Here is a 22308-nt window from a genome sequence, read left to right as displayed (position 1 = left end):
GTCGGCCACTTGCACCATGGTGGGGAGGTATTTTTGCCCTCCCTGGGCTTCGGAGGCTTTCCTCAAGCCTCTGGGAGGGCGAAAACAGCCTCTCCAGGCTCCGGAGGCCCTCTGGAGGCCAGAAACGGGCCTGTTATCGGCCTTCCCGAACTTCCAGTAGGCCTGTTTTTCACCCTCCCAGAGCCTCCACGTGCACCCTGCATTTACCTGCATCCTAAATGGGCTGCATGGGGACGCCTGGGAGGGGCAGGGTGGGCAGGTCCAGCCAGGAGTGGGATTTGTGGGTTTTCTGAACCGCACAGAATTTTAGCTAGAGGTTCTCCCGAACCCTTGCGAACCCCCAGCAGCCCATCCCTGGATATTTTCACAGCCCTCTTTTTGACCCATGCAGTATACAGGTCCTCAATGGCAACTTAACATGCAGTTTAAACTCAGATCCTCCCTTACCTCTGCTCAGGATTATACTAGGCAAATTCATTTCATTTTATGCATCCTGCAACTGGTAATTGTATGATCGCATAGTCTGAATCTTCAGGACCATTCCATGTGAAATGGAGGAAGTCTAATCTCCCAAGACAGTGAAAACACCAACCGTCTCCTGTATGAGAGTTTTGTTTGTGTCTATTGAAGGAGAATGAATTGTTTTCAGACAAAGGAGTGGGGAGGAAAAAAAAATTGAATTTCCTCATTTATCCACTTCCATATACTTGCAAAGAGTAAATAAACTCCAGATCTGGAACAGAATAAAATACATTAGTCCTGTTTGTGGATTGAATTACTTATTTTCAAGCCCCACCAGTTATGTTCTGCTAACTGAAAGCTGAAAGCCGAAGCTGGGTTGAAGTGAACGTGTTGTGCTTTGCAATTAAGAATCTACCTCTATTGCCTTAGATTATGGAGCAAATTCCTTTCAGGTAACCTATCCTCTCGCCCCAGGAACATTCATTAAAAAAAATTCACTCTGGCATCAATTCATGATCTGACATAATTGCCATCTTGGCAACAACTTGTTAAAGTGTGTGAATTGAGACCTTTCCCCCAGTTGAGTGTAGCTATTAGCATTTAAAAAAAAAGTCAAATTACAGAATGTAAAGATTTAAAGGCCTTCTTAGAAATTCCCTGCAGGAGAAGGTTCGAAAGGAGGAAGTGTGAAAAAGAAACTGGGGACCAAATAGCTTTCTACTTGCTATTCTGCAAAAATATACCATGTTTCCCCGAAAATAAGACCGGGTCTTATATTGATTTTTGCTCCAAAAGACTCATTAGGCCTTATTTTGGGGGAAATACGGTACTAAATGCATCCATCTGGCTGACAATCTTAACTGGGGCTTATTTTGGGGGTAGGGCTTATATTATGTGCATTCTGAAAAATCATGCTAGGACTTATTTTCTGGTTCGGTCTTATTTTCAGGGGAAACAGGGTAACCAGGAGGTTTTGTAGGAATAGAAAAGGATTGCTAGGCCTGGATGCAAGAAGAAAGAAAAGCCACAAAAAGCCAAGTGTCAGGTGGAGAATTTTGGAGGGGAAGCTGTGAGGGGAAGCCAAGTAAGTGGCTGGCAAGCAAAGGAGAAAAGGGAAGAGAAGCTAAGAGAAGAGGAAGGGAGAACAGTTCTGAAGATAGAAAGAAGAGGAAGAAAGCAGAAAGGATGGGCATAAAGGTGATGTAGGGCCAGGGGTGGCCTGCTGGGGGTTTGCAGGGGTTCGGGAGAACCTCTGGCTAAGATTCTGTGCGGTTTGGAGAAGTCCCGAATTCCACTCCTGGCTGGCCCCACCTACCCCACCCTGCCCCTCTCAAGAGTCCCCATATGGCCTGTTTTGGATGCAGGTAAGTGCAGGGTGCATGCAGAGGCTCTGGGAGAATGAAGTTCAAGAGTCCAGAAGTTCAGGAAGCCTCCGGAGGGTCACCGGATCCTGGGGAGGCCGTTTTCACTCTTCCGGAGGCTCGACAAAAGCTTCTGGAGCCCGGGGAGGGCAGAAACAACCCCCCCCCGGGCGCAGGAGGCTGACTAGGCCATGGCCACCATGGCCACACCCACCCAGCAAACAGGCAGAGAACCCCTTGCTAAAATTTTTGAAGCCCACCCGTGTAGGACTATAGCTAGTTTTAGCTACAGAAATCCATTTTTTTAAAAAAACCTTCATGTTGCTTTTAGGCCTCTCATTCTTGGCTCAGATCCTTGCCCTAAAACTCCTTGAAGGTCACACGATAGCCTTATCAAAGAACACCTACCATTCTGAAGGAGGACAGCATGGAAAAAGGGCTGCTCCCCTCTTCCTGTTCTAAACAGATTACTTAGAATATGCTAACTCCCCTCTTCCTATTGCAGATACATTAGCTAGAAAGTTTTGCACACTCGATTATCAGACTTATCAATTAGGGACAGACAGGAGAGGGCTGTAATATTTTAGCAATGAACCGATCTTCCGGGAGGGCCAACCTCTAAACCAGGGGTGAGAATATTTTATTGTTTATTGCCTATCGTTTGCTAATGATCACGGACCTTGGTTTTCCAAAAGGAAATAGAAATTATGCTACTTTGTGTATTGGGGGCTCTAGATTTATGATTTAATCCAGAGACAAAACCCCCTTCCAACTATGCTAATCCACAAAATAAATAAATGGCAAAATCTAAATTTATCAATGCCTTTATTATGACCAACCAAAGTGACACAGAAATGTGTGGGAACGTATTGTTTTTATTCTTTCATTCCTACATTCATTCAATTTATAAGATGCCCAATCACAAAATAATTCAAGGTGGCATACCGTTTTTTTTTTTTAATTCAAACCATTCATCATCCTAAAAGAGAAGAACCAGTTATAAAAATGGAAGGACAGATGTCAGCACCTCAAGGAAATTCCAAAATAATCTAAACTTTAAATATCTAATTTGGGGACAAAGTCAACTTGCATCATGGCCCATTGGAAAACCCCTTTTTTAAAAAGCTCTCCTGAAAGATAACATTGTCGGGGCTGTGCAAATTTTGAGGAAATGTGGTTCTGAAGGGTAGTGGTGGCAGTAGTGTTAACCAGGGGTGGGATTCAGAAATTTTAACCGGTTCTCTGCCTGGTTGCTGTGTGGGCGTGGCCATGGTGGGTGTGGCCTACTCAACCTCCTGCACCATGGGTGTATGTGTGTTTTCACCCTCCCAAGACTCTGGAGGCTTTTTTCGAGCCTCCAGGAGGGCGAAAACGGCCTCCCCCAGGCTCTGAAGGCCCTCTGGAGGCCGGAAACAGGCCCGTTTTCGGACTTCCAGTACTTCCAGTAGGCCCGTATTTCGCCCTCCCAGAGCCTCCGTGTGGGCCCTGCACTTACCTGGCATCCAAAATGGGCTGCATGGAGACTCCTGGGAGGGGAGGGGTGGGTGGGGTCAGCCAGTCCTTGCAACTACTGGTTCGGTGAACCAGATTAAAATTAACATCTGGTTCACCCAAACTAGTCCAAACCAGCTGAATCCCATCCCTGGTTACCTAACTAGAGTAGTGTCTCAAGTATGGATTTGACAAAGAAAGTTCAGACATCTTTGAGATATGTCACAAAATCTGTCCCAGGCAATTTTGGTGGCACGCTAGCTACAAACATAGCAAAAAACAATCTCATTTGTTTAATAGTGGGTTAGCCAATATGCAATAGGTACAAGACTACTATTCAAAAAGGATTATAGTTGATTCAATTTATTATTGCAACATAACACAAGTAACTTTTCCATTTGTTTGACACAATAGGACATTTCAATCCAAGATCCAAGATTCCATGTTTGCTTTTTCATTGAATCTGGCCAAACGGTAAACATATCTTGCATGCTGTGGAAACACGGATGGATCTCTGTAATGACGATACGAGGATCAGCTGGCCTTAATAGCATATCAAAAGCATTTTTCCACAACAACTTATAAATTAAGTGGCTTTTCATATTTGTTTACCAATGTAATTGATTATAAATGTTTTCAGCACAGATTACATGGTTGTACAGTATTAAATGAGATGCTATTAAAACTGCACAAAACTGCAAAGGAGACTGTGAGATAGGTTAAATTTGTAGTTTTAAAACAGCAAAACGCAGCGAATGCTGAAAGAAAAAACGAAAGAGGAGGATTAACACATTTGCAAGCAATGTCTACCTAGCAATATCTAATGTACACTAAGGTGTTAGTGCAATAACCTTGTCTCCATTTCCATCCATCCATCAATCAATCAATCACATTTATATAGCTGCCCATCTCACAAAAAGCAACTCTAGACTATTATGTAACAATAGTTAATACAATTATAAAAACAACAGATATAAAAATATAAAACTCCACACTAAAAGATAAATATAAAAATGAATATTTATTAATCAAATTTGTATAGCCACCCAGTTTACCAAAAGTGACTCTGAGCAGCATGCAACAATCAAATGTAACAACAAATATAAAAACAAGTTATATAAATTCACATAAAAAGATAAGTATTATAAAAATGAGTGTTTATTTATTTAATCAAATTTGTATAAAAACACTAAAAGGTACTCTAGGCAGTGTACGACAATTTGTACAACAAGAAGAACAATTTCCATTCATTCTATCTTTTATTTGTATAATTTAGCCAAAGCCAATCTTTGATCCAGGAGCCTGGATAGCTCAACAGACAGAGCACTGTAATTTAACACCAGCTGTCTGCAATTAAAGTAAGATCGAATCTCGCCAGGCTCAAGGTTGACTCAGCCTTCCATCCTTTCTAAGGTAGGTAAATTGAGGACCCAGTTTGTGGGGGCAATAAGCTGACTTTGTATAAATATACAAAAGTATGAAGGCTATTGCTTAACGCGCTATAAGCTGCCCCGAGTCTCCGGAGAAGGGTGGCATATAAATCAAATTAAAAAAAAAACACCTTGTCATTTCCAAGTATATGGAAATTCAAGTTCTTTGGACTGGAAAGGGACAGTGATCTCTTGATCAAAAACATGTGGATTCAAATTCCTACACAGTTCTGAAGTTCACAGGGTATCATGGGGTCCTTGGTATTTTCTGAGCTTGGTTAGTTTTTTTGCACATATTTCACTACTATGCTAGATACAATAACATAATCAGAGCTAGTGCTGATGATGGTACCTAGTTTGGTAATAAAACGTCTGCATGAAAATTTTCAAACTCAGAGAACACCAAGAACCCCATTGTTCAACTTGTTTTATAAATATTCTCATCCATAGGTATGACAGGTTATCCTTGTGACATCACTACTTCTTAGTCTCATGTACTTTAGAGGTCAGTTATAATGATGAAACTGTATCAGCATGAAATCTTTAGAAGAAAGATCTGACAAAACAAGAGGAATAAAATGTGACAGCTGGTAATGTGCTGACACAATCATACCTTTTTCCAGAAAGTAAAAGCTCAAATCCTTCACTGATCTTCTCAAAAGGCAATACATGAGATATTAATGCATCTGTATTAAATTTATGTTTCATATAATCCAAAACAAGTTTAGGGAGAGCATCTTTTAATTTCCAACCTGGGTTATAAAAGAAAACAAATAGGAATAGTAATTGAATTATTCATTTCTTTGCATAAAAGAACTGAAAATGATTTTTTTTGTTTTTTGCAGCATCACCAACTTTGGTGTACTTATAATAAACTAGCTGGATGCCCCTGCTTCGCTACGAAACTATGTGCTCGGGCTTGATAAATTGACACTTACAGCCTGAAACTTAATGTAGAATGTGTAACTCCGTAGCATCAGAGTGTGTTAATATAATGCAACTGGCAGTTGGAACAGAGGGGGAAGGGGAGTAGAATGTCCCAGCCCGCAGCATCCATCGGTATTCATCTGGCTAGCATCCTGTCAGTGTGTGAGTGAGCAAGAAGGAGACAGGAAGGAGCTTGGGCATGGCTTAGCTCAACTTTTCTGTATTAAAGCTGCTTGCTGCTGTGAAAGTAAAACCGAAAGTGAAACTCCTATCCTCTGTTTGTGTTTTGCATTTGGACAGATTTCTTTTGAGCTGGGGAGAACTCCTTAGCATCAGAACGTGGAACAGATTTCTTTTCAGGTGGGGAGGGGGAGTAGCATCCTTAGCATCAGAGGGCTGTTTGGAAAGTGAAACACTATTTGCTGTGTGAGCAAGAAGGAGACAGGAAGGAACCTGGCCGTGGCTTAGCTCAAGTGTTCTGTATTAAAGCTGCTTCCTGCTGTGAAAGTAAAACTGAAAGTGAAACTCCTCTCCCCCGCTTGTGTTTTGCATTTGGAATAGATTTCTTTTCAGGTGGGGAGTGGGAGTAGAACTCCTTAGCATCAGAGCGTGTTAATAATAATATAGGAAATACTAATGTTCTGATGGTCATTTCGAAAAATCCTTTCTTAGGCACTTAGAAGCCAAGAGGAACATATGTGGCAAATTTCAAGTTTGTAGGCTTTACGGTTCTGGAGATTTCGTGATTATGGTGTGAGTGGTTTTTGCTTTTATATATAGAGATCTGTCCTTCAAAATATTGAAATGATGCAATTGGAGAACATTAGGTTGGTGAAAGCTGAGCTGTAAGCAAATTCTTCAGTTATATCACAATACTTACAATGATAAATGCTGTTATATTAGAAAAGGGGTAAGTGTTTATTATTCATTTTTCATTATAATGTCATTTCTTAAGAAAACTGTAGCTAATCTCAGGGGTTGCCACAAAGAAGAGGGAGTCAAGCTATTCTCCAAAGCACTTGAGGGCAGGGCAAGAAGCAATGGATGGAAACTAATCAAGGAGAGAAACAACCTAGAACTAAGAAGAAATTTCCTGATAGTTAGAACAATTAACGAGTGGAACAACTTGCCTCCAGAAGTTGTGAATTCTCCAACACTGGAAGTTTTTAAGAAGAGTTTGGATAACCATTTGTCTGAAATGGTATAGGGTTTCCTGCCTAAATACGGGGTTGGACTAGAAAGTCCCTTCCAACTCTGTTTATTATTCTATTCTATTCTATTCTATTCTATTCTATTCTATTCTATTCTATTCTATTCTATTCTATTCTATTCTATTCTATTCTATTCTATTCCATTCCATTCCATTCCATTCCATTCCATTCCATTAATAAGATATTGAGAATCTTGACAAAACAGCATTTCCTAACCAGAGCCTCCTGTTCTCTGTTTAAATTCAGCAATGGGAAATGGAGACAATTCAGAGGCTGAAACTAAGCAGATAGTAGATAGAATTCTTTAGATGAGTCAAGACAACTTTATACAATTTTATACCAAGCTGGACCAATCAAAAACCATATTTCTTATTTTGAAAAACGAATCACATGCACATACTGGTTAGAAGTATCTTATTTATGACCCACATTAGCCAATGCGTACCTCCAATCAGACAGCCTAATAGTTTCCTTCCTGTGAGCAGGAGAGCAGGGTCAAAAGAGAGCTGTGATTTTGCAGGAGGTGCCCCCACCAATACACAAATCCCATGGCCCAGGTGGGACGATGCAAGGGCACTGACCTATTTGAGACCCAAAGAAAAAGAATTCAAGTGAACAGACTGTTGTCTAAGTTTTCCACAAATAGGTTGTACATAATCCTAGAGGTATTGCTTATATAAAAAAAGAGAATACAGCTACATCAAAGAATAAACAGGAGATCCTTAGTGCATCTTAGTGCACTTAGCAGCATTCGGAAACAAGAATTAAAAATGGACAATAGTTTCATTCAGATAATGGGGTTTGGTTGTTTGGATGGGTTATCTGTCTTAGCAATAGCAATGGCACTTAGACTTATATACCGCTTCACAGTGCTTTACAGTCCTCTCTAAGCGGTTTACAGAGTCAGCCTATTGCCCCCAACAATCTGGCTCCTCATTTTACTCGCCTCGGAAGGAGGGAAGGTTGAGTCAACCTTGAGCCTGGTGAGATTTGATCTGCCATACTGCTGGCAGCAGGTGATCAGCAAAATTAGCTGGCAGTACTGCACTCTAACCACTGCGCCACCACAGGTCTTTCTTGCTGGAACAAGGTACCTCTTTCTCCTCACTTCTTTCTTTAACCTACTGTCAATATATGGGCAGTACAGGTAGTCCTTACTTACAACAGTTCATTTAGTGACCATTCAAAGTTACAACGGCACTGAAAAAAGTGACTTATGACAGTTTTTCACACTTACGACGGTTGCAGCATCCCCATTGTCACATGATCAAAAGTCAGCTGCTCTGCAACTGACTCACATTTATGACAGTTGCAATGTCCCGGGGTCTCATGAACTGCTTTTGCGACCTTCTGACAAGCAAAGTCAATGGGGAATCCAGATTCACTTAGCAACCACGTTGCTGACTTAACAAATGCAATGATTCACTTAACAACCATGGCAAGAAAATTCGTAAATTGGGGCAAACTCAGGGGTGAAATCCAGCAGGTTCTGACAGGATCTGGAGAACTGGCAGCGGAAATTTTGAATAGTTTGGAGAACTGGCAAATACCACCTCTGGCTGGCCCCAGAGTGGGGTGGGAATGGAGATTTTGCAGTATCCTTCCCCTGCCATGCCCACCAAGCCACGTCCACAGAACCGGTAGTAGAAAAATTTGGATTTCACCACTGGGCAAACTCATTTAACAAATGTTTCACTTAGCAACATGAATTTTGGGCTCAATTGTGGTCGTAACTCAAGGACTACCTGTATATAATTGTAACTTGGAAGGACCAACCAATATGTCAGTTTGCTCATTTGTCCTCTGGGTAACAGAAAAAGAGGAGGAGGAGGAGGAGGAGGAGATTATTTATAATCATAATCCTTAGATGTGACTCGCTGATACTACTACAAAGATTCCAAAGTATGCATGTGTTGGACATACAATATATTTAACGTTCACATTTTTTCCTAGAAAATGGAAAAAAGATTCCCCCCCAAATATAGAATATGTGACCACAAGACACTAGAATATTTTCCGCTTGAATGTTAATCCTAATATCTGAAGGTGCTTTCTGCTACAAAATGGAAATTTGAACCTAAGAGATTATTGCCAATGCAAATCACATACTTCTGTGTCAATGCGTCCAATCACTTCAAATGTATAGTCCACACCAAGACCAGTCTTCTGCACGAGCACCTCGTGAATCGGCTTCTCAAAATCCTGGGGGCAGATGCACTCAGTGGCTCCTAATTCTTTGGCCTTCATAAATTTATCCTTGTTGATGTCAATCCCAATAATCCTGGATGCTCCAGCTGCTTTACAACCCATGATCACAGACAAACCAACACCTCCTAAGCCAAAGATGGCACAGGAAGAACCAGGCTCAACCTGAAAAAAAAAATCATACAAAGAAGAATCTTGTGTTGGAAGACACCCAAACAAACCCAGGAGCTGGATGGATGAAGATGGCATGAGAACAAGCAAAGGCTAGAACAAGAAGGCAAGCATGGACACAAAACTCAGAGTCACTCAGGGTCACTTCAAACCACAAGATGGGTAGCGTATAAATTTAATAAATAAAATAAATAAAGCTGAGCAGAATGCAATAAAAATAGTTTTAGTTTCAAGAAAAAAGTGCAATACCACAAAATTAACCATTGGAATATAACAAGAAGGTTAGAATCAGGGGTGAAATCTACTTACCTTCCTTAGATAAGGAAGTGCATGCTCTGCGCGCATGCATGTCACGTGCACACATGCGTGTCACATGCGCGCGCGCACTTGCGCAAAACCTGTGCATGCGCAGAAGGTAAAAAAACATTACTTCCTGGTTAAAACCAGGAAGTAATGACACCCGGGCGGCGATCGCTCCAGGATCGCTGAACCACAGGGAAAAATTGCTACCGGATCGGGTGATCCGGTCCGATCCAGGAGCATTTCACCCCTGGTTAGAATACATACACAAGAAAAGGTATAACCTAGGACTGGAGACAGTGCAGAGAATATAATTTATTTCACAATGTGTAATAAATTGACAAGGATGTTTGACATTACTTCTCTGTGTCCAAACTAGCAGCATGATATCCTTGCAACACTTGTGTGTTCAGACCTATGATTGAGTTTCCATGTTACAATAAGCCATTGTTTGCCACTCTGTTGTACTAAGCCACGAACCATGATTTACAAATCTTAATAATTGGATTCACAAGATCTATCAAGTCAAAATCAAACAAGCCAGAGACTGACCTCAAGTTAACCCATGGTTTACAAGTTAACACCATATTTACAATGTAACCAATCACAATAGATCAGGATTACTCAAATCATAGTAGTTACCATATTTTTCGGAGTATAAGATGCACCTTTTTTCCCCCCTAAAAGGGGGTGAAAATTTAGGTGCGTCTTATACACCAAATGTAGCCCGGCCCACCCACTTGCCCCCATCCTGTGGCCTCTGCCTCCCAGCAATTTACCTCCTTGCAGCAAGCAGCAAGAGGAAACAGCCCATTTCAGCTTCAGCACAGCCTAATTAGGACAAGTTGATTGTCCGTTGGATCGGCCTCCCGACTCTCAGCTGTTTCAGACTGCAGGGATTGCCATTGCCTATTGCTGAGTGGACCTTTGCTGCTTGCTGCAAGGAGGTAAATTGCTGGGAGCAGATTTTTTTTCTTGTGCTAATCAAGCTATGCTGAAAACCAAAATGAAAGTAAAGCAGGCTATTTGCTGTTTGCTGCAATGAGGCAAAATTGCTGAGGGACAGAGGCAGATTTCTTTTCCTTTGTTTTCCTCACCAAAAAAAGGTAGGTGTGTCTTATAGTCTGGAGCATCTTATACTCTGAAAAATACGGTATATTTATAACACAAGTTACAGCAAAAGCCAAACAAATCAAGGTTCATTTCTATTCATATGGAATGAATTCTTCTTCCAACCAAAGCAGGAAGCATGAAGTTCTTCTTACCTTGGCACAATTGATGGCAGCCCCATAGCCAGTTGAAAAGCCACAGCCAAAGAGGCAAACTTTATCCAGGGGAGCATCATCATCAATTCTTACAATAGATGCCTCAGGCATCACCGTGTATTCGGAAAAGGTGCTTATCCACAGGAAATGATGAATCTGTTTCCCCCGGCAGGTGAACCTGCTGGTTCCATCTGGCATCAGACTTTGAAAAGCTTTATAAATGCTGTTTGAGGAGATTCAAATCAGTGTTTTGTCATAGTCTGGGTTGGTCAGAAATGGTCACTGTAACTCAGGGGTGTCAAACTTGATTTCATTGAGGGCCGCAAAAAGATTGTGTTTGACCTCAGGGTGCCAGGGTGGGCGTGACAGGGGTGGGCATGGCCAGCTTGATGTCACTCGGGTCGGGGGTGCCTGTAGCGGCCTGAGCGCCCTGCCAGCAAAATAGGGGTTCCTCAGCTCCGTTTTCAGCCATGGCGGCCTCCTGCAACTCTCTGCCAGTGAATACAGAGCTCGGGTGGGCCATGCATGCCTCCCCCGACCCCGTTTTTCTGCAGAGACACTGCGGGCCGGTCCTTCACTGTTTCCAGGACAGCCCTGCGGGCCAGATCTAAGCACCCCATGGGCCGAATCTGGCCCCCGGGCCTTGAGTTTGACACCCCTGCTGTAACTGGAAAACCCAAATAAGTAATATGTACAACAAACTTACTGGGATTTGAGACAGCAGTTGGCTTTTGGACTCGAGCAGCAGTCACATTGTCCGCATTGAGGAACACAGAGAGGAATGACCTTGTCACCTTGCAGGGAATAAAAATCAGTCCTAATGTGATCATTTTGGGGTTAAAAATCTCATAGCCTATTAATAAAAGTTCAAGGAATCAATATTTAAGCTATACACACAGAGAATAATTCCTAGGATGTATTTCAGATCTTTGGTCATCACCACTTTGCTATTCTTTAAAACAGTTTATATTTTTTTCAGGCTTTTGCATGAGCCAGGAGGAAAGATGCTGCTGCAGGGCCGGATTTTCCTATAGGCTAACTAGGCTTCAGCCTAGGGCCTCAAGATCAAGAGGGGCCTACACAGTGGTGGGATTCTGGGGGTTCTAGGGGGTTCGGCCGAGCCCTTTGTTAAATTGCTGGCTCGCCCGCCCCTCACCTCCCACCCGCACGGCACCAGCCTACCATAGCCAGGGGTGGGCAATTGTGGCTCTTTTACAACCTGTGGACTTCAACTTCCAGAATTCCTGAGACAGCTTGGCTGTCTGAGGAATTCTGGGAGTTGAAGGCCACAGGTTGTAAAAGAGCCACAATTGCCCACCCCTTCCCTAGCCTGAGTTCCGCTGCCTGGGATCCACGTGGGCTGCCACGTGATTCCCCACCGGCTCTGGACGCAAGAGAGCAGGATGGAGAAAGCAGCTTCCACGCCTTCACTCACTCACCCTCACTCTCTGCTCTGTTGGATCGCCGGCCGTTCGCTTACCCCGCCCACTCCCCATCTATTGCTGCCTTTGATGGCTAGAGGAAAAAAAACCTTCAAATTCTTGCTGCGGGGCTTCAAAGGGCCGCCCTAGAGCCAGTGGTGCAGCCGAACCCATTGTTAAATTGCTGGCTTGCCCCACCCCTCCGCACCACTATTTATTGCCAATAAATAGTGGTGGGCGAGGGGCGGGGGAGCCAGCAATTTAACAAAGGGTTTGGTGTTTTTTTTGTAATTTTATTGGCCCCCGGAGCTTCAGCATAGGCTAATTAGCCCTTGCTTAGATCGGCTCCGACCCCAGCTGATTTGCTCTCAGCTGTTTTGCTCACAGATCTGCTCCTTGCTTGCAAAGAGTGCTGATTTTTTCCCCCCTAGCTATACTGAAAAACGAAAGAGAAAGTAAAGCAGGCTGTTGGCTTTGCAGGTTGGAAAATTAGGCAGGCAGATTTCTTTTTCCTCACCAAAAAAGGTAGGTGCAAACAACAGGAAATTTAGGGAAAAAGAGGAGATTTTAAAACACAAAAGAAAAAAAGCTCTATTTAACTAGGGAATTGTAATAATTGAGATACTATTAATTGTATACTGTGTTGAAAGCAGAAATGGTTAAGTTGTGGTTTGGAGGAATATATGGGGGAAATTATTTGGTTTATTATTATTGGTAAATCTAATTAATTGATTTGTAAGAAATTGGATTGCATGGAAATAATTGGAATATTCATGTTCATATTGATTAATATACAAAAAAGGTAGTTATATAACTAATTGATTTATATTAAAATGTTGAATTCATATTAAACAACTGTAATATTACATAATTAACCAATATGAGGATGGATATAAAAATAGATGACAATGGGAAGGGGTATAATATAGAATAGAAGGGAAAAATTGAATTTGATTAAGATTAGAGATGAGGATGAGGGTAATATTGGTTTTTTACAAAAATAGATGAGGAATAAATATGGCAAAAAGGAAATATAGAAATTGTAAATTTAATTGAAATGACTAAACACTGTTTAAATTTGTGAACCGGCCAAATACTCTGTTCAAAGAAAATACATTGTATGTTTGTATGTGTGTTTCTAATTATTGTTATTTATTCATATTTGTTCTCTTTTATTCTTTAAAGTTTAACAATTCATTCTTTATCTTAATATCTTTATATTTGTTTGGGGTTGGCTTTCTTCCCTTTCATCTTTTTTATTGTACAGCAATCTTTCTCCTCAAACCTACCACCTCTCTTTTCTTTCCTTCTCACTTTCTCTTCCTCCCCCTCTTCTTCTCCTCCCTACTTCCTCTTCCTTTCTCCTTCTCCTCCTCTCTTCCTCCCTCTCTCTCCTACTCTAATTTCCCTTCCCTTCCTTCATCCCTCTCTATTGCTGTATCCTTTTATGCATATGGACTACTCAGAGGGCTGAAAAAGTTATTTCTGACTGGTCCTCGCACTTTTGATCAGTCCTCGAACTTACGACTGTCCTCACATTTTACATTTTTGCCCTATCTTGTCACCATGGTGAAGAGAAGCAGTTGTGAAATGAGTGACATGGTTGTTAAGAAAGCTGCACGGGCATAAAATGTGATGATGGTCATAAGTGTGAGGACCGGTCAAAAGTGCGAGGCCCAGTCAGAAATGACTTTTTTCAGCCCTCTGGGTAGTCCTTTTGTGCATATGGACTACTCAGAGGGCTGAAAAAGTTATTTTTGACTGGTCCTCGCACTTTTGACCAGTCCTCGAACTTACGACTGTCCTCACATTTTACGTTTTTGCCCTATCTTGTCACCATGGTGAAGAAAAGCAGTTGTGAAATGAGTGACATGGTTGTTAAGAAAGCTGCACGGGCATAAATGTGAGGATGGTCATAAGTGTGAGGACCGGTCAAAAGTGCGAGGCCCAGTCAGAAATGACTTTTTTCAGCCCTCTGAAAAAAGTCTATGCACATAGCCACGCCCACCCGGTCACATGACGAGCTACCCACGCCTACACAGTCACGTGACCAGCTAGCCACGCCTACCCAGTCACATGATTGCCAAGCCACACCTCCAACTAAGCCACGCCCACAGAACCTGTTGTTAAAAAATTGAATCCCACCACTGGTGAAAGGGCCTCATAAGTGGAATAGCCTAGGGCCTCTTTCAATCTAAATCCGGCCCTGTGCTGCTGTTTTAAGAAGTCAACCGTTCACATAATTTTTAAGTAGCTGCAGCCTAATTACGATTTTTATTATGGGTGTATGTATGTTTTAATTTGCAGGCCAATTTTATATATTGATTTTAATTTGGTTTTAAATTTTATAAATCTATGTGTTTTAATATGGCTGTACACTGCCCTGAGTCCTTCGGGAGAAGGGCGGTATAGAAATCTAATAAACTTCAAAGTTCAAACTAAAAGAGAGAGATTGCACTATGACATTTTAATATTAATAACTTATGGTTGGTTGCACAATCAGCCAGATGTTTAGACTGGATATGACATGTTTGTTTACCTTTTGAGTCCTTGTCAAGTACCTAGATATTACTATAATATACACAACAATATCAAGTCATAGATGCCAGTTTAGCTGATATAGGCCTTCATAAGCATCAAATTCTTCCGAACAACCAACAATGTTGTAATATATACAGTGTAGTATATGTGTGCATTCAAGGAGTGTGGCCTTTTGTAATTATTATCAAAAGAGAATAAGGAACCTGATCCCTTTTGAATATTTCAAAATATAGCTGCATCTTCAGAATTGCCTGAAATTCCTAGTACTGTACTATCCAATGTGAATAATAATAATAATAATAATAATAATAATAATAATAATAATAATATCCTCACCTGGTTTTACACAAGTGACTTCTGGTCCAATACTTTCAACGATGCCTGCTCCTTCATGGCCCCCAATAACAGGGTAATCTATGTTTGGAAAAACCCCTTTCCATACATGATCATCGGTCCGACAGATCCCAGTGGCTACCATCTGTACAGATAAGAGTATGTCATTTCAACGCTTGGGTCCAATTCAGTGGTGGGTTTCTACCGGTTCGCCCCCATTCCCGTGAACCAGTAGTGGTGGTGGCGGGAGGCTCCGCCCACCCGCCCAGACGTCATCACAGATGCTCTGCGCATGCGCAGAAGCGCCACACGCAAGCGGCACTCCCAGTTCTGAACCGGTAGTGAAGGAAAGAGGAACCCACTTCTGGTCCACTTCATATTTTCACCTAAAGAGCTTCACCAGACCCAAAGCCTATCTAATCCAGCATTTTCTTTGCACAGTGAACCCAGAAGATGCTTTGTGGAAGCCTTCAAAGAGAACAATCCTTCCAATCACATCACATAACAGTTATACAGTTAAAGGAAGGAAGACTAAGGATTTTTAGTTTGCCTGGAGATCATGAGAAAGAACACCAAATTTATGGGTTTCTGTATTGCATGTTTCAAAATGATTTGTTTTGGGTGGTTACCAAAATTTGAACTGTGATCTCATTAAAAACTGGTTCTATAAAATATATACAAGTTGCCTTCTTCATTCTGGATGCAGAATATTCGTTGATGCAGAATCTGGCGATTTGCATCTTTCTTTTTTCTGGAGAGTACAATAGTTCTATGGCCATTTTATCAAAAGAAAAGCAACTGTTGCAGGGGAACAATCTCTATGGACCACCAGTAATGTGATATAGTCAAGAACCTATTTCACAAGCTGCAGGTACCCAGTGATGGGCTGCTGCCAGTTTGGACCGGTGCATGTGAACCGGTAGTTCTGACGATCAGCTGGCCCCGCCCACCCAGCCGCCCCCACCTATCCTGTCCTATATTTCCTTCTTTCTGGCTCAGCTGATTAGGGTGGCACAGCTGATTTCCATGCCTCCACTGTTCTACTTATTGGGGCTGCCTTAGAAGGTAAGCAGCTGAGCTTCAAATTGCTGTATTTTGAACGCTGTGTGCAAGCGCGTTAGGCGCGCGCACTCACAGAACCGGTTGTTAAACCGGTTGCAGCCCACCACTGCCTGTACCCAAACACAAAAGGGAGATCAAGAAACTGTCAGCAATACAAAACATTTATTCCAAAATGATTCTGAAGGGAAACCCCTTTGAAAAAAAAAAAGCGCTAACAAGAACTGGATGATTGGTGGAGCAACCATCAACAGGGACATTTCGGATAGCAGCATCTTGGTTCAAGTCTTGTTATTTATGTTTTCCTAAACAGCAGCCTTTTTAGCAAGTCTCAATAGTTTAGATGCAAGACAACTGCAAATTTTATTACAATCATAATTTATTCATTGCATTACCTTCACTCGAATTTCATGGCTCTTTGGTGGTGCTACTTCTACCTCTTCAATCGAAAATGCTTTGCCTGGTTCCCAGATGACTGCAGCTTTACATTTAATCACCTGTGTATACATGGACCATCAAAAGAGAAGTCAGAGGAATGAGCAAATATATGCTCAGAATATGTCTTGTAAGCCAGAGGAGTGACAAGAACTGTTAAACCAGAAAAGGAAGGCAATTAAACCTCTTTGGTTTATTTTAACAAGTTATGGCAGTTTTACCATGGATATAATCTGAAGTACTTCTCCAACCATTCTATCAGTAGGGAGTGGAATTAACCTAGTACCAGTGATGGTTGCCCCCAGTTCGCACCGGTTCTATAGAACTGGTAGTAAAACCGGCGGGAGGCTCTGCCCACTGACCCCGACATCATCAAAATCCTTTTGCGCATGCACAGAAGAACACACACGCGGCCCCTTTGCGAACCGGTAGTAAAGGTAAGTAGAACCCACCCCTGCCTAGTACCTATTGTCCAATTTAGAAGAGGGCGGGCATATTCCTCTTGATCCCTAGGTATTTTTTTTGCTTTCTAATTTATATGCCGCCCTTCTCCGGAGACTCAGGGCGGCTTACAATGCGTTAAGCAATAGCCTTCATACTTTTGTATATTTATACAAAGTCAGCTTATTGCCCCCACAATCTGGGTCCTCATTTCACCTACCTTTGAAAGGATGGAAGGCTGAGTCAACCTAGAGCCTGATGAGATTTGAACTTGCAGTAATTGCAAGCAGCAGATGTTAATAACAGTGCTTTAGTCCACTGTACTACAGGCTCTGTAGTACTGTAGTACAGTATTGTCTCTAGAGCATAATGGTATGCACCAGTAGTGGGTTGCAAAACCTGTTGCTACTGGTTTGCTTGTGCGCACGCTTGCGCATGCTCACGATGCTTCTGCACTTGTGCAGAAGCATCTGGCACAGGTGGGCAGAGCATCCCACTGCTGCCGCCACTGGCTTGCTGATCCGGGTAGAACCAGTAGCAACCCACCATTGATGTACACAATGGGAGAATACAGTTTTTTTCAAGCTTGGCTTTTCCCCTGTACTTACCAGGTACTGTACTAAGTTGTGGATCAGTCCCCATAACAGTTGACAAGCAGAGGTAGAGGGAACGGGTACAAACAGACATGTAAGAGAAGGCCAGCATGCTCTCTGCTATTGTACCCACCCTCTCAATCAGCTTCTACAATTTATTTTGGAGGCTTAATGGCTGAGAATTGCTAGGACAACAAAGCGGGGGGCGGGGGGGGGCAGGGGGGCAGCGCGGGGGCGGCGGCTATTATGGTCAAGCCTGAACTATCTGAATCTATCAAGCAGCTGATCGATGGGAACACAGCCATGATGGGTAAAGAGCTTCCTCTTGCCTTTCTCCAAAGGCCAGAGGAGACAGCAGGTGAGTTCTGAAAGACGGCTCAATTCATGCTCACCTGGCAGGCAAAGTGGAGCCTGTTCATAGAAAAGGTGGTAGAGACTGATATGTCAAAACAACCATCAATTATACCAGGGGCGTCAAACTCAAGGCCCAGGGGCCAGATCTGGCTTACGGGGTGTTTAGATCTGGCCCATGGGGCCACCCTGGAAACAATGAAGAACTGGCCCGTGGTACCTCTGCCAGTGAAAACGGAGCTTGGGAGGTCCGCTGTTGCAGCCAAAAACGGAGCTCGGGAACCCGTTTTCTCTGGCAGAGTTCTCAGGCACCACAGGCGCCCCTGACACAACGGGCATTGAGCTGGCCACACCCAGCCCAGCCCCCCCAAGGTCAAACACAACCCTAATGCGGCCCTCAATGAAATTGAGTTTGACACCCTTGAATTACACTAATATTGGAGCAGATGGTTTGCTGGTGACCCTGTGAAGTGAGAAAATTGAAGGCAGCTTTTCTAGCATGGGACATGAGGACAGTATTGTTGATCTGCAAGCCAGAAGAAAGGCAATCCAAATTGCAATGAAGACTACAAAATTTATGCTAGTTTAGTTTTCTGCAGGATTATAGATGCAAGAACACTTTAAGCAGTGGGAGGAAGGATGCCCCTAGTCATATTTATGCAGAATGTTAACTGGGGTTTACTTTCAGCTAACTCTGCATACAATTGCAGCTTAATATTTGTAATCTGTAATGGGTTCACCAAATGAAAAAAAAAATAGCAGGGAAGGCCATTCCTTATGTTAGGAAATATGCTTGCAAATATAATATACAGAATTGCAACTAAACATCCATGGAAAGATGTTCATAAAAACATGTTCACATGCCAATATGAAGTCAAGTTCTTTGAGAAAAAAACACCTTTTTATACCAATTAACTGAACTTGCAAAAATCAGAAAATAAGAAAACATTTTAACTATGTAATTAATTATATACCAGATAGATAGACAGACAGAAGTAGGTTAGTCAGTACTTAGCAGTAGTGGGTTTCAAAATTTTTTACTACCAGTTCTGTGGGTGTGGCTTGGTGGGCGGGGCATGGTTTGGTGGGCATGGCAGGGGAAGGATACTGTAAAATCTCCTTTCCCACTCCACTCCAGGGGAAGGTTACTGCAAAATCCCCATTTCCTCCTAATCAACTGGGACTTGGGACAGTCAGAATTTTTACTACCGGTTCTCCGAACTACTCAAAATTTCGGTTCTCCAGAACTGGTCAGAACCTGCTGAAACCCACCTCTGGTACTTAGGTAAGTTAGGTAATAACAGAAGTTAATTTACTTATGAACCAGTTTGGCGTAGCGGTTAAGGGTCCAGGCTAGTTACCAGGAGTCAAAAACTGATTCGAAGGCGCACAAATGGCACAAACAGTAAAAGAATATATAGCATAAAGAGGAAAGGAATGTCTAACATCATGTACAGCAATGTATGCATAGCAACTATTCCCAGCTTTCATTTCTGGTCTGGTTGTAATTGTACGATCTCTGTTCCCATGTAAGAAATGGGCTTCCCTCACCTCAAGCACACATACATTCATTTTGTCACGAAGTAGTTCTCTTTTACGTTTGGCAGAGTTTGCAAGTCAAAACACTTTACATTTGTTATAATTTATTACTAAGTAAAAAAAAGCTACTTGAGAATCTTGTGCCATAAATGCAAAACGAACGAAAAAGTTGTCCCATATTTAGATGAGTTTCTAAAGCCACAGAAAAGAGATTCTAAGAGTGGGAAGCATTAGCTCTAAATCCAACGATTTCTGGCTGAAAACTCTGTTTTAAACATTACTCTGGAAACACACGCATTCACATGCACACACACTATTTTTGTTTACTCTTGGCACATTTCTCTTAAACTGCAGTGAGATTCAATTACTTTTCTGCACGGCAAGAAAAAAAAATTAAGATTTTATTATTTTTATAAATAACTCAAAGCTCAAGGCAGCAAACATATCTGTCTCTTCTCCCTCCTTTTTTCCATACAACAGCAGCCCTGTGAGGTAAGTTGGACTGTGAGAGAGTGACTGGCCCAAAGTCACTCAATTGGCTTTCAAACCTAAAGTGAGATGAAAGCCCAGAGTCTCCTGGTTCTCAATACTGTTGGTCTTCTGCATGGCGAAGAACAAAGGTTTGTCCACATTTACATTACCAAACCCTTTGAATGAAAATACTACCCTGTTTCAGTGGTGAAATCCAAATTTTTTTACTACCGGTTCTGTCAGTGTGGTTGGTGGGTGTGGTGTGGCTTGGTGGGCGTGGCTTGGTGGGCGTAGCAGGGGAAGGATACTGCAAAATCTCCATTCCCTCCCCACTCCAGGGGAAGGATACTGCAAAATCCCCATTCCTTCCCCACTCTGTGGCCAGCCAGAGGTAGTATTTGCCGGTTCTCCGAACTACTCAAAATTTCCACTACCAGTTCTCCAGAACCTGTCAGAACCTGCTGGATTTCACCCCTGCTGTTTTCCCCAAAATAAGACATCCCCTGATAATAAGCCCAATCGGGCTTTTGAGCGCCTGGCAATAAGGCCAAGCGCTTATTTCAGGGTTCAAAATATATATATAAGACAGGGTCTTATTTTCAGGGAAACACGGTATCAATTTAAATCAAACATGGTACAACATTTAAAGCCCCCGAGATGAAACTGCCTAATAACATATTTGGGAACTAATACTCATCCACAGGGCTTATTAGATGCTGCTGGTCCTGCTCTCATCCTGAAAATTCCTCAGCAGAGCAAAATAACAGGAAAAAACAACAACACAGTTTTCTACCCCGTTCTGATACTATAGATTAGATCGTGATTCCATTATCTCTAACCAACATCTTGAATGCAATCTTGAAATGACTCGAGTAATCCAATATATAGGAAGAATATATTGTGAGTGCTTTATTTTATTTTTAATTTTTAATTTTAATTTAAATTTATATACCGCCCTTCTCCCTGAGGACTCAGGGCGGTGTACAGCCAGAATTAAAAAACATGAAATACAAATTAAAAACAATTAAAATATATATAAATTTGGCCCAAAATTAAAAATACAAACCAATTAAAACATTTAAAATTTCTTCTTAAGCCAGCCCGGCTTGCTGGAAAAAGTGGGTTTTAAGGGCACGGCGGAAGGCACTAAGGTCTTGGATTCTCCTTATCTCTGGGGGCAACTGATTCCAGAGGGTAGGTGCCCCCACAGAGAAGGCCCTCCCCTAAATACTCCATAGACAACACTAAGTCTTAGTACTGTAAGCACAAGACTAATTGTGTCAGCATTTGTCTGCCTAGAGTTCAGGTGAAGGATAAGAATGCTACGCTCTAATAAAGCAACCAAACGACTATATGTTTTCTTACCCACGGCAGAATTTTAAATCATTTCAACAATGCTCCAGAAAGCTTAATTTTTTTTTACTTGTCAGGCAGCTTTACTTTTTGAATTCACAAGCGTGGGATAGTTCTTCAAGCCTGACCTTTGCAGAGAATAGAGTAAATCAGCACAAGTGAAATTCACAGAATGCTCCATACATTTTTATGGAGCACTTAAATGCTTCCATTTTAGAAGTGGTCTAATAACCATGTACATTATGCTGTCCAGGCAGGTTTTGATTAAGAGTCTTCCTTACCTTCCCAGCAGTCGCCATGTATTCCAAGCTCCCTGCTTAGAATGTGTCCAAGCTCTTCTATAAATGACTTCTCTCCTTGATTGCTCTGGCTCTGAGAGATACATGAGTAACTTTTCTCCACCCTGTACAACACATAAAATGTTTAATCTATGATAGGTCAGCTCAGGAAGGGGAGGGTTCGTTTGCAACTGTACTAAGAAGTTCAATGTTTTCCAAGAGTTTTGCTTAAAACGATCTCCCTCTGGAGAAGCCATCCAAAGATAACTGCCATCTAGACCCCAGAAAATAGATTCTAAAAGCGTACAGACCTCAGGGCTTAGTTCCAAAGAAGTTTCTGATTAAGAACTAGTCCGTACCAGCAAAAAACAAAAAACAAAAAAACAGAACAAAACACAAACATCTTTGATTGATGTTCTCTTGCTTAAACTACTTACATAAAGGATAAATTCAGAGTACATGATGCATTTGGGCAACCGTATTAATCCCACAAGTTTGGTGTTCCTATAGGATCATAATTGAGAAATATTACTCCTTGTGGAATAGCTATTAAGTTTGCATTGGACGTATAACACGTTTGTCAAGGCAAAGATTTATTAAAACAAATGACAGTTCATATGACAAATAATATAAATGGAAAAGCAGCACTTCTTTTTTTAATGAATCTTTA

General features: G+C 41.9%; 1 protein-coding gene across 2 annotated transcripts; it reads right to left on the bottom strand.

Moving 5' to 3' along the window:
• Positions 1-3661: 3661 nt before the first annotated feature.
• Positions 3662-21757, bottom strand: LOC139320776 (alcohol dehydrogenase 1-like). Of its 2 annotated transcripts, none has more exons than XM_070949223.1 (9): positions 21642-21757; positions 16573-16674; positions 15122-15263; positions 11530-11617; positions 10824-11046; positions 8992-9252; positions 7328-7463; positions 5358-5496; positions 3662-4072 (listed from the first exon to the last, which is right to left on the bottom strand). In XM_070949223.1, the coding sequence occupies exons 1-9, from the start codon at positions 21657-21659 to the stop codon at positions 4048-4050; spliced, it is 1134 nt and encodes a 377-aa protein (XP_070805324.1). In that variant the 5' UTR covers positions 21660-21757; the 3' UTR covers positions 3662-4047. The 2 variants fall into 2 exon arrangements, with proteins under 2 accessions (XP_070805324.1, XP_070805323.1); XM_070949222.1 differs by having other exon boundaries at positions 3662-3828.
• Positions 21758-22308: the final 551 nt, after the last annotated feature.

The sequence above is a fragment of the Pituophis catenifer genome, unplaced genomic scaffold (assembly GCF_029215685.1).
Source record: "Pituophis catenifer annectens isolate HBS135680 unplaced genomic scaffold, rPitCat1.0.hap2 SCAF_8, whole genome shotgun sequence".
Lineage (NCBI taxonomy): Eukaryota > Metazoa > Chordata > Lepidosauria > Squamata > Colubridae > Pituophis > Pituophis catenifer.
Note: the sequence above shows the minus strand (reverse complement) of the source record. Positions and strands in the feature narration are given on the sequence as shown.